At 37.6% G+C, this 13,478-nt stretch overlaps 1 protein-coding gene across 7 annotated transcripts in view; it reads right to left on the reverse strand.

Moving 5' to 3' along the window:
- The window catches only part of Tle4 (transducin like enhancer of split 4), a 137,919-nt gene that overhangs the window by 16,240 nt on the left and 108,201 nt on the right, over positions 1 to 13,478 (reverse strand). For 4 of the 7 annotated variants that reach the window (XM_026781293.1, XM_026781291.1, XM_026781292.1 and 1 more), the window contains 4 exons: positions 12,182 to 12,271; positions 1,990 to 2,109; positions 1,012 to 1,065; positions 453 to 605 (listed from right to left, as the gene is read on the reverse strand). In XM_026781293.1, the coding sequence (XP_026637094.1) occupies positions 453 to 605; positions 1,012 to 1,065; positions 1,990 to 2,109; positions 12,182 to 12,271 (417 nt within the window). The remainder of the gene's footprint in view (positions 1 to 452; positions 606 to 1,011; positions 1,066 to 1,989; positions 2,110 to 12,181; positions 12,272 to 13,478) is intronic. The other 3 variants (XM_026781294.1, XM_013348088.2, XM_013348087.2) reach the window with 1 other exon arrangement.

The raw sequence follows: 13,478 nt of genomic DNA on the forward strand, positions 1-13,478 counted from the left end.
GGACAGTATCTTGACTAGTAGGCAATTCAGTCTGGCATTTGTGTTAAGTCAAAGTAGACTTTTTATAAATGACAGAATATTTCTGAGGCAGTAGCTAAAATTATCACAGCTGTGCATAGCTTGGCAATTCAAATGCAGCTCGTAATAAAATGACTAACACCCCAAACCAAGGTCACCACAAACCACAGGCAATAAGACCACCTCCCTAACTCCAGTGTGATGTTTTTCACCCATTATCTCACTTGTAAACGTACAGAAAGACTCAGGAAGCAAATGCCATCAATTTAGTAAACCTTTCTGCTCCAAAACATCTTTTCTAATTAAACTTATATCTGAAATACACATGTACCAATTGGAAATTCAAGCCCTAAGAAAAATGTAAAATATATAAAAAATAAAAATTCAAAAACTATCTTGGAAGTGGCAATTCTGGTAAGGATGGGGTAGCTTACAAGGCTAAGCTCTTTGGATTTGGAGGAAGGAGTACTGCTGGAGGATGCAACAGAGGCAGGGCTGATGGGGGCATCTTTCTTCAGGAGGCGTGTCTTGTCCAGGCCATTCTCTCTAGGGGAGTGTGCTGGGCTTCCTCGAGGGGATGATGGATCCTACAAAGAAAAAATTTAAGACTCACAACTGACTCACAACACCAAGGTCCTTGACTGGGGAACTCTTCTAACTGAAAGCACTTAATAGCTTGCTTAAAAACACAAAATGTTCTGAAAAAGATAACAAAATTAACTGAAATTGCTAAAGGAAACATCTGGTATTGAGGTCAGATTCTAAACAACAACAAAAAGCTCACTAATCTGCAAGGAACATCAGTACAGTCAGTAGGGCGACCACTGACACCTGCGAACTTCTTGCGGTGGAAAAGGATAGTGTCAATTGAAAGGAAGGAGCAGCACTTGAGAGGCCCAGCAATGGACAGTCGGTAATAGTTTCTTAAAAGTAGGCCACGAGCCTTTGTTACAGTTGCAGAGCAGCAGGGAGGGAAGCTAGCCACAAACATACCTCATTGGACACATCAACTACTAAGTTGTCATCACTCTTCTCACCATCACTGTCCTGTACAGAGAATGGAGAAGCATTATCTCTAGCCCCAGTAAAAACAAGCAACATCACAGTTTCAGCTACATTTATGTGCCCACGCCAGGTCCTTATGTGATGTGATGAAAATTGTATCAAACAGAGTTCTCACATTTTACAATGCACTCTACAATGTACTCTTCCTCATTCTTCATGTTGATGTTATGAGTTAGGAAATGATTCCATTTCCCATTCTTGAAAAATGGAGTACAATAGCTTGCTTAGTACTCTAAAACTCAGAACACAAACTTCACACCCATCTAAACACAGACTATAAGTGTGGCGGGGCATAATTTGGTCTGGCAGCATTTAGGCAGAAATCCTCAATAAATAAATAAATTAAAAAAAAAAGAAAACAAAATTCTGAGCAACTAACTTATTGCATAGTTAAACTGTGAGGTAAAAATTCAAAGTCTGCGCATCTTGTGAAGTTCACAGTCCTACTGATGGGAAGCAGAGCAACAAATACCTGCCTCCACACTTCCTACCCAGCAAGCTCCCTTCTCTTATAGGACCTTCCACTAGAGGAAAACGAGTATCAGTTCATGTGAAGAACATTATGGACGTCTAAGCTAACCACATAAAGTTCTGGAAATAAACTACCCTAACAAATAATGTCCTAGTATACCTAGGTCTTAGATTAGATGTTATAGAAAAGCACTGTGGTCATGTATACACATGTACACATATACATGTATGTTTGTGCACGTAAACATACACACATAGCTTCAGCTAGTTGATGGAGATAGCTTGAGACACAGCTAGAAATACTATATTTAAAAAAATCTCTTAAGGATATTGTTATCCTATGTTCTACAATTGGCTGGTAATGGTTAAAATTAGCAGCTGATATAAAGAACAAGACAAATTGGCCTCCACCAAAGCAAAGGTGGATGAACTTACATAGCGAGCTGCAATTTCCTTTTCTTCTGTTTTCTGTTTCTTGCTCTCTGAAGAATAGTCTGTAGAGTTCCTGTGTTTCTCAGAACCTCGGAAACTAGCTGATGGGGATACCGAAGAGCTCTGGAATTAGAAACAGACACTGGGTTGAAAAAAATCATTCACTTAGAAGAGCAATTAAATATTTATTTATTTATTTAGTGCTGTAGTGCATGCCTGGGGAGCTGTTAAAGGGAGACAGGAGACAGAGGAGGAGATGAAAGGAGAAAGACAGAGGTACAGAGGAAAAGAAACACAGAAAGACAAAATAGAAAGATGAGTAAAAAAGAGAATAAAAAGGACAGCAGGCTGAGTACGAACCCCAAGAGCAGATCTGGTCTCAAGTATCTCAAGCATCTTGCTCAAGACTTACACAAAGTTGGGAAAGGGAGGAAACACAAGAAACGGAACCCAGGGAAAGATAGGCGTGGCTTTGTTTTGTTTTGTGAAGTTTACTGGCTGACACAAAGTAGGTATTTGAAACTTCCACAGAGAAACTGAATACAGCTGAGCTTAAAGGATAACCAGTAGTTTTTCAATTAAAAAAATTTAAAAAAAAGGAAAATAATCATTAAAGGCTTGAGTAACCAAATGTGGTGGCCATGTGATACATAGGCCATAATTACAGAATATTTTACTCAGCCTACATCTACGGCCTGGAACATGCAGAAGCAAGAAAAAAAATGCCTGCAAACATCAACTGTATTATTTTCTTTATGTTCTTCATAAGCCTACTCATTTTGTTTCTGGAAACCCTAAACTCACTGTGGCCAGAGCAAAGGAAGTGGGTTCATGCCTCAGGAAACCACAGTAAGGGGCTACTGGCGTAGGCTCAGGCCACAGGCTTGATGTCTATTCTTTCAACGGGCACTTAACCTGAGGTGTCCCTACATTGGTGACAAGACTTGAAGCCTGAGAAATGTGATTCTCTGCCATGAAAGTCAGCTGATAATTGAGCATATGTATGATAGCTTAAAACTATGGATGGAAAAGTGAAAACAAAAACTACCCTCAAGAATCTGTCAGGCCATGAGCTAGGGAGATGGTTCATTGGCCTCAGTGCTCCTCTCTAAAAACTCCATGTGAATCTGGAAGAAACAGCATGTGCTTATAACTCAAGCCCTTCTACAGGGAGACAGAAGGTAGAGACAAGAGAATCCCAGAAGGTTAGAAGCTAGATGGTTTCCTGTACACCGCAGCACACAATAGACTTTTTTTTTCAAAAAAATTTAAAGGCAAGGACCAATAATATCTCAAGTTATTCACTAACCTCCACACACACACTCTACCCTTAACAACCCCCACCCCAATCTTGGGCTAAATGACAGAAAAGGCTTTGGTCATTATTCACTAAGGACAAAGACTAAAACAATCAGATGATTTTTGTTTTTATGGTGATGGGGTTCTAACCCAGAGCCTCCCCCATAGCAAATGTTCTCTATGATTTAGCTACATCACCAGCTCCCAAAGAAATTTAGAAGGAGACTAATTAACTTAAATGTCTCTAAAGACTTCTAGTTTCAGTTTATTTCTAAGTCATAAGACTTGACATTTTTGCTTCCTACACTTACCAATCCCAATTTGGTATGGTTCTATAGTCACTGTAGTAACACACAAAGACAATGGTTTCCAGTCAGAACTTCCTATCTAGTTATTACCCTTAATACGTTCTCCATACTTTTAGAATCTTCTATTTCCCCAAAATAGATTCAGTCATCTATCCTTAGTCTTCTTTTAAAAAAACAACTGGTTTCCTACAACTTTAGGAAAGACATTTTAACTCCTGATTTTGACTGTAGTCCAAAGCATCCACTATGAGTGCCATTCCATGGTCCTGGCCCTGCCCCGCTGCCATCAGTGCATTGAGCATGTTCCTCAGAGCTCTATGTATTTTCACAGTATCTTTATCTTTCTCCATGGGATTACAGAGGTGCCCTTTTGCTCAGTATCTTTTAACATAAAATTCAACTCTTAAGGTCAGTTTTCAAAGCTTCCTCAGATGCTTCCTGGCAGAATTAGTTACTCCCTTCCTGTTGTTCCCTTAATATGCTGTTTATTCAGTGAACAGAGCATGTGCAATAACTAGACTGCTGCTTATTTACAAAACTCCTTCCTACTTCATTCAGACTGTAGCTCCCCTGAAGTGGGGCACCCAGCAAGGTGGGCTGCATAGAACTGGCCAGGAATGTTTTTAAACACAAAGAATTCTAAATGGCCCTCAACATGTGTTTCAATCTAGTTCAAAACTCCTCAGATAATTAAATTGGCGGGAGGTGGGAGGGTAGGGTAGAGGAGGGAATTTGGGAAGAGATACCTAACACCTAAAAATCTTTTGAAAATATCATATAGAAGCTTCCTAAAATATATATACACATAAAAAAGAGTTTAAATGAAGTTACCTTAAAATGAAGGGGGGGGGGAGAAGTAACCCAACCAGAAACTACTATCAAATAAAAAAAAAAAACAATACCAGGAATGAATCACTGCTTCGAGTTGTTGGCCAAAGGAATCCCACAAACTCCTATGCATTTAAGGTTATTGCTATTGCTCTTGGTTACCATCTAGAAAATGACAGCAAGACCCTAATGCTAAAGCCACTTGAGTCACAGAATATGATGAAATCAAGTTGATACTGAATTGGAAGCTTCATCTCTATTGGCTAGCTTTCCTAGTGCTGGAGGGTACAATGTATGCTACTGGAGGAGAAATGTTATCAGTTGTACTCATCTGTAAACTTCCTAAGTTAGCCTGGCCAGATATGGTCACTGTTGCGATAGTGGCATGACTGTTAAGGGTGTAATCAACATTCTAATTAGAGTTAGGGTCTGTTCTACAACATGGAACTCCATCTAGCACTAACAATGAGGCTAAAAACTTGTGGCTAGATAGGTCATAGGCTCTGGGGAAGAATATATTAATATCCTTCTAAAATGCACATAGCATTAAGATGATTCTTAATCATCTTATTACTATACTCGTAGGTCAGCAAAATCTCTCAATCCTCAACACAGAAGCTACTTCTTACAGGAGGTGGCAATTAACAGACTTACAACTAACTGGTCAATATACAAAAAGTAAGACTTTGGAGTGATCAAACCTAAATGAAACATACATATCACACTCCATCTCTTCAAGGTAAGGGATCTATTGGACAAGGAGGCTGAAAAACATAAAGGAAACTGTTTTCTGGGTATAAAAGGGCAGCTATCCACAGAATCTCACAGCAGTTACAAAAGCATACACACACAAAGTCCATGTGGATGACTGAAGAGGTAGAGGTGGATCTGAGGAGTTGGGGTATGGAATGAACACGATCAAAACACAGTGAATGAAATTCCCAAAGAACAAAAGCATTTTAAAAAACCCATTAGATATATTGAAGAAGGTCACTGAATGAATTTCACAGGTTATCATTTGAGTAAAATGTGCTAGGGTGCCTTGGAACTGCAAAAAAAGGTTCCACCCTTTCTCCATATTATTATTATTATTATTATTATTATTATTATTATTATTATTATTTTTTAACCAATGAGATGCCTTCTCCTACCAATTTGGTATTTTACAAATGAAGAATTTGTGTGCGTATGTATGTTTGACGCTATCTAAGCCTTCTGACACTCGACTTCCAGTCATTTCAACTTTCTTCAAAGGAGGAAAAAACAATTGCTAAAAAATAATGAATACATTCTCAAAAATTAATGCTAAAAAGTAATGCTGTCTTTGTCTTTTCGTTTTCTTTTGTGAGACAGGGTTTCTCTGTTTAGCCTTGGCCGTCCTGGAACTTGCTCTGTAGACCAGGCTGGCCTCAAACTCAGAGATCTGCCTGCCTCTGCTTCCCAAGTACTGGGATTAAAGGCATGCGCCACAACTGGCCTTGCACCAACACTGCCCAGTACCTATTTCGTCTTAGTGCTCATTTACTATCATCCATGTTAAATCAAACAGCTTCCTTTTTCTTAAGGTTGTTGTTTGTTGTATGGTCAGCTTTCTTTGTATGTTGTATGAATGTATGTGTAGTATGTGTGCACATCTGTATTTAAGTTTACATGCATGTGTTCATGCATGTGGTATTTGATGCTGGGTGTCTTCCATGGTCTCTTTCTACTTATTTAGGCAGGGTCTCTTGATGAACTAAGAGTCAACCATTTGTGCTAGTCTAGCCAGGCAACTTGTTCTACAAGAGGTGTTTTCCTCTTGAATGCTGGGATTACAGAGGGGTCACCATGTCCACCCTGTTTTTGGAGATCTAAATTCCACTGAGTCATCCATCTCTCCAGGCTCCTGCCATAATTTCACTGCAGAACCGTTACACATTACATTTTGCTAGTAAAATAATAAAGTAATTATCATTAGCACTTAAAGGTTAAGCTGCTCAATGAATATTGAGGTGATCAGCAACACCCTAATAACATAACTGCTCTAGAGTCAAACTGGCTTGGCATGGATTCTCACCACACAGCTTAGAAGTCTACCACTCTGCTACTGGATGGGCACTTGGGTCTTCCCTGAGTATGGGAATGGGGAGACTTAAATGATGATAAAGACAATCATGATTCTGCTAGAAAAGTTTATTTTAACATCTCTTTGATTATCATAAAAGCTTAGTTAAGTTGCTTATTTCCATAGCTTATTACCTAAGACACTTACTGGAACCCCATCAGGGCACTATTCACATCTAAACATTTAGGCTCATTCAGAAAAAAAAAAATTCATTACAATTTATCATAATACAAGCAATATGTTATACATGGATAATCACAGAAACAGATCAATTTAAAAGTCAAAAATACTCTGGATATTAATGTTTTGTAAAGCTCTGCATTTAAAAAATCCATTTTTATCAGGAAAAGGAATAAAATGACGTATTTAAAATAAAAAAGTTGGGGGTAACTGTGGATAGCTGCCCTTTTATACCCAGAAAACAGTTTCCTTTATGTTTTTCAGCCTCCTTGTCCAATAGATCCCTTACCTTGAAGAGGTGTAGTGTGATATATATATGTTCCATCTAGGTTTGATCACTCCAAAGTCTTACTTTTTGTATATTGACCAGCTAGTTGTAAGTCTGTTAATTGCCACCTCCTGTATACCCCAATTATACTGGCAGTACAAATGTACCTTACAGCTATTCCTACTATTATAAAACAGGCTTTTTCCAAAAGGAAAAATTTCTAGTCCTCATTCTGAAATCCACCTTAGATTTTACTTAAGCTGTTGGTCAAATCTGCTATAGAACTAATACTTCCAACAACTCCAACACCTGTCCACCTCCAGATCAAAGATGGCGTGTATGGGAAAGAGTTCTATAAAGGTCATATTAATATACTTAGCTAATTTTAATAACAGGGAACACTAACTATAATAGCAGTCAAGAGCACTCTGGAGTCAGACAGCATGGAGTCTTCTATTTAACAGCCCTGTAGCCCCAGGAATAATATTTACCTTCATTCAACCTTTTTGTAGTTTGGGATAGTAAGATACTATCTTCACCCACTGGGCTTGAGGATGAAGAAAAACAGTTTATATAAAGGTCAAGAAATAGTCTTAAGCACAGAGCCTAGCCTCTCAATGACAGTAATGCTGATACCTCACTATACTGTGGTTTCTATTTACTACAGATTGTGAAAAAGAAAGTCCATGTGAGGACTATTTCAGGCACTTTGTAGTATTTCCCCTCAACACATACATTCCAAAGGCCCATGGGGATAGGATTTCAATAAACCAAAGCATACCTTTCAACAATCACAGTAAAGTTCTGATTCTATATGACAGAGAAAGAACTATAAATACCATATTCATATGGGATTTTAAAATTTGTAAAATGTCCCCCAAATTAATTCTGCTTTTCATTCACAAATGTATTATGCTTAGACATCCCTGCCCACTTAAAGGTCATAAGTAGAAATAATATGCTAAAATTTGAATGAACATCTAAGATAAAGAACCCTAAAAGTTTGGGCTGGCAAGACAGCTAGCTCAGCGGGTAAAGGTACTTGCCACTAAGCCTGACAACCTGAGTTTATTATCTGGAACCCATATAGTGGAAGGTAAGATAGAACTCTTCCTCCTCTGACCTCCATGCATACTCTGTGGCAGGTGTGTGTCCTGCCCAAACAAACAGACAAATGTGAAAAAAAAATCCTAAAACTCACTCACTGGTGATGAGTGTTGCCTTCATTATCTACTAGGCACTTAAGAGTAAGTCAGGTTTTAGTCAGGAAAACAGGGACAATGAAGAGCCAAGGGGCACCATGAAAATCTGATTGGAGTTTGCTTTATTTTCCAGGCTTCTTTTATGTCAACAATAATCATTTAGATGTCAAATTACACTTTTATTCTAACTGAAATGTAGTTTCAAACCTTAGTATGAGTGGGTCATGGTAAACTCAGAAGTCAGAGGAGGACCAAGATACCCAGAGGTCCTTTTACTGATGCTACAACCAAAGTCCAGAATCAACATATCCTCTGCAACCTCTTAGACAAGCTGAAAATGCATACCTATACCAAAAAAGCAAACAATGACTAGTAACTTACTTTCTTTCAAAAAGATTTATTTTCCTTTTACAAGCATTAGTTTTTTGCCCGAGAGTATGTATGTACACTGAGGGAGGGCATGCTTGGTGTTATGAATGCCCTGGAACTGGAGGTAAGAATGACTGTAAGCTGTCACGTGGGTGCTGAGAACTACACTCAGTTCCTTTCAAGAACAGTAAGTGCTCTTAGCTACTGAGTTGTCTCCTCCAGCCCGACTTCCGAAAATCACAGTTCTGCTGTGTCTCAGTGATGAAGCACTGCACATTTTACAAATGCTCCAGATTTCTAAAAAACATTGACTGCCCAATAAATTTATGTACAACAAACTAATATAGCACCATATCCCAGGAGAATGTGATTGATATTTTTATTGACTATTAATAACCAAAATATTCATATTTCCAGAGAGCAAATGAATGAACCTCAGCTGTGAGAAATATAATACCTTAAAAATGAAAATCATTTGGTCAAAATGCATAAGTCTCACATGACAATTCATATCACATGCAGATTTATGTAAATTAAATTGCTGTTGACTGTGGCAAAACTCTGAGTCAGTCACTGGTGTTGGTTTACTGCTCATTACACCAAGACTTTTATTTAAATGACCTGCTTGATTATGGCTGTCAGAAAAAGCATACTCTGCAGACAATCTCACAGAAATTGTTTTCAAATTAACATAAATCAAAACTCACCTTCAAAAATAGCTGGAACTTTGTGAAGATCTGCCCTTGTTAAAAGAATATTTAATATAATTTCTATATAATGAAGTCTACCTTTACTATGTTTCATCTTTGTAGCAATTCATGAAGGACATACTCTTAAGTTTTTGTTGTTATTATTGCTATTTTTCTGTTTCTCTTCTAGTAAGAAACTTGGGTCAAGACAAACTGCTGCATATAATCAAACCAGAGTGACTAACAGTCTGATAGGTGGTTTTGAAACAGCACTTCCAGTTTTCACACTGTGAACATAAAGTCAGATAGCCTTTGGTTTAAGACTGGCCTGCATCAGTTTTTATTAGCTAGAACTTACTACAATTATTGAAGTTTTCATTTCCCAGCAGGTGGGGCTAGAGTGGGGGCATTGCTCTAAGGTCTCTGTAAGGCCTGAACAGCTCATATTGTGAGCAGAATACTTAGCATCTATTATAATAAGCCTGTATGAAGAGCCAATCCTCTTTGGCAATGGTGGAAACTACTGCACAATCTTCACTCAACAAGGATTTACTGAATATACATGAAGTGAAGAAATAAAGAGATAAAGGAATTCCACAGCTTGCCTTTCCATCATAAGTCAAAGTACTTAGAATACGAAAGACATATACATTGTTTTACTTCATGAAATAGTAAAACAACACTTTGATATTTAGTCATTCATGCTTTGTTTTTGTGGTCTCGGCATTACACATTACTTGGTCAGGATAAAATGCCCTAATAATTTATAAGGTATCAATACAATTGATTTTAAATTAGAACATTATCTTAATGTCCTCTTGAGGTTTCTTGACTGTTATTTCCTCTTCCTGGAATAAGACTGTTGGCTCTGCACCAGAAATTTCATTAAATACATTTACTTTTTTCTGGTAGTTTGGGGGCAAGAACATGACATTTTGATGCCAAAGAAGTGAGTGAATTTGACTTTTATACAAGTGTCTTAGCTTTCCTCACATGACAGTTACCCTGCATGTGGTCCAAGCTATGGGCCACATGAAGAGGCAATGGTGCAGGGTTTGGGGTGTGTGTGTGTGTGTGTGTGTGTGTGTGTGTGTGTGTGTGTGTAAGTACTTCGCCTTGATTATCACAATTTTAACAGAAACTGTAATAAACATTTGCCAAGCAATACAACTTTTATTGTACACAAATGTTTAATCGTCCAGTCCATTCTGTGCCTTTCAATTCAGTGGCCTTCATGTTTGCAAAATTTAACACAGTCATGTGCTTTTGTTCTCCCCAAGAATTCTCTGCCCTCATTAACAAGATACTTAAAATATTTGTATGTGGACTCTACACTAATTAGAGTTATACGCATTGGTCATTTTCTTTTGGAAGAATAAAAATATGTGAGATATACCCTAAACTACTCTTTTACCTACTGCCATATTATCAATGCTACTAACTCCCCTTCAATGGGGTATAGAAATTTGACTGTCCGAAAAACCAAAGTTTAAGAATTTTCTGGTAGGGTAAATTGCTTAAGAACTATCTTGTGCTATATTTTGTTTGTGTGTGTATATAAATACCAATATAATCCCAACAGCTGTTTAGAAGAATTAAAGCAGGGTAATGACTTAGCACTAAGCTTTGGCAAGCCATACCTTAATATGTCAAGATCCTTACCTTGGTCTTTTCATGTTGTTTTTTTTCTAGTAAAATATTTCAATCTACATAAGGTTAAACATATATCACTTTGAGAGTGTTAGCTACAAAAAAAACCTCATATGTATTCTTCAAATGTTCTATACAATGTATGATAGCATTTCTTCAGGAACACAGAAGGAAATTAAAAAAAAAATCAACCAATTTAAATACAAACTGCCTAGTAGTTTAAGGTTGTCAATCTAAACCTCTGGTCTTCATGTTAGGACAGAATAGCTAGTTTCTAATGCTTACAGCTGATAAAATTTTCAACAAAAAGTGAGTTGGATCTCAGAATAGAATTTGTCAATATAAATGTAATATAGCCACACATGTACTTATTTTACTAGTAGCCACAGTATTAAATGTAAAAGAAACCATAAAATTAATTTCAATTACATATATAACTCCAGACATAAAATATACTGTATCAATACATAATCAATATAATCATTTGAGATATTTTATAATCTCTCCTCTTTAGTACTGCACTTTCAAAGGCTGGTTTGCAGTTTATACTCATAGTTTATCTTGGAAAGGCCACATTGCTGTTGCTTGACAGGTGCGTGTGGCTTGTGGTTACCATATTAGGCAACACAAATTCAAAAGTCGTAAGAGAAATAAACACCCATTAACATTGCAAGTCCTCAGCCCTATGATAGGACAGGTAGAACAGTTCCTATCTACTGTTCCCAATTCACCTGGAAATTTCTTTATTATAGTAGATACCCAAGTCTTTTCACTTGAGAGTTTTATGCAAGTTCTGGCAAGAATTTTCTTTTCTGGCCTGTGAGGCTAAGAATTTTTCAGTTTTTCTATATCAGTTAACTGTCATAGTTCTTGACCTGTAATGCCAGGCCTGGACCTCAAGTGATCTCCATTTCGGCTTCTCATCTCCTTTCCTGGCTTCTGCACCACTGCCTCATTACAGCTGTTGAACAAAGGAACATGGAGTATGCTCTCCGTCACATGTGATTTTCATTACCTAGTTACTGGAAAGTATACATATGTAGCAAGTGTATACTGTTTGACAGTAGTCTTTTGAATCCTTGACATTCAATATAATCACTTCTGTGGTCTTAATAGTTGTGTGTCTGTGAAGAGGTGGGTGGGAGTTTGTGTAGGTAGGCACACCAAAGGAAGAAGGCTTTCAAAGTGGTGATTTTGAAAGTGAACTAGGCTGAAAACGTATTAAGAGGAAACAATGGGAAACATAAAACTGAAACAGAGGTAAGCAGTGTTGGGTAGAGGTGAATCCAAAGTGATACCTTTCTTTGCTGCAACTCCACCAATCTAGGGTGCAGGTCTTCTTTCAGGGTCTGTGCCAGCCTTGCCTCTGACTGCATATATGGTGAGTGCTGTTGAAGAAACATATCAAGGCCACCAATTTCCTTCAATATTCTAAAAGGGATACATTTCTGGCAGAAGAGGGGCCATTTTCAGTTAACTTCATCCCTGTTGCTTATCATATGGTCAATAGCTGTCTGTAGCTAGGGAGAAGCACTTTTTCTCTGAAGATTGACCAGTGAAAAGGTGAGATTCCCAAGGACTCATGTCCTAGTAATTTTTCTGTGATGGTCATTTAAAAATAATAATCCCTAGGGATTTCCTTCTAAGGCTTTTACTTAAATGGAAAATTTTCTTCTTTTTTCCCACTTGGGCAGCTAAATCATCACATACAAATGGGGGAAAAATAGCTAACTATAAAACAGAAAGATGCAATCCTTGAGAAAAAGCTTTTTATTAATTTTTTCTTTATTTTTTACAATATCAACTACCTGCTGTTTTATGCAGTTTCAATTATGTATTAATAATTCATTAATATTAACTGTGATTGATGGTGACTCAAATATAGAGGGATGAAAACATAAGAGATAAAAATGCTTAGATATATGAGCAAAGATTTCAAGAGAAATGACTAAGCAACAGCTTTTCAATGACAGATCTGCAGATACAGGTTGGACTGGGTATAAAACTCTGGAAGAAAGGGTGAGTCACCTAGTCTGCATCAAGATTACTCTAGTTACCATATGCCCACAAACAACAGACTAAACCAGTTGTATTTATATTTTGATGTATATACATACATACATGTACATATATGCAACAATAATAAAACAGGGAAGAAGAGGCTATAAATTTGAGAGTTAGGCTGTGGGTACATGGAAAGAGTTGGAAGAACTTGGGAGAGGAGGGAGGAAAGGGAAAAGAGAAAGTGATGTGATTATATATCTTAATTTTTAAAAAAAGATTACTCTGGTTAAACCAAGAAAGATCTTGGCACTATCAGTGCTGAAATGTTGACAGGCAAGTCAAAATTGCAGTCTATTGTCTCACCCGTTTTCCAAACAATAAGTAGAGTGCCACTACAATCTGATGAGAAAAATCTTAGCATTCCATATTCCATTCTACTTACCATAGCAGACAAGTCTGAATACTCTCCCTTTCTTCCATTTGACCTTCTCTCTCTCTCTCTCTCTCTCTCTCCCTTCCTCCCTCCCTCTCTCTCTCTCTCCCTCTATCTCCCCCCCCTCTCTCTCTCTCACACACACACACACACACACA

The sequence above is a fragment of the Microtus ochrogaster genome, chromosome 8 (genome assembly GCF_000317375.1).
Source record: "Microtus ochrogaster isolate Prairie Vole_2 chromosome 8, MicOch1.0, whole genome shotgun sequence".
Taxonomy (NCBI): domain Eukaryota; kingdom Metazoa; phylum Chordata; class Mammalia; order Rodentia; family Cricetidae; genus Microtus; species Microtus ochrogaster.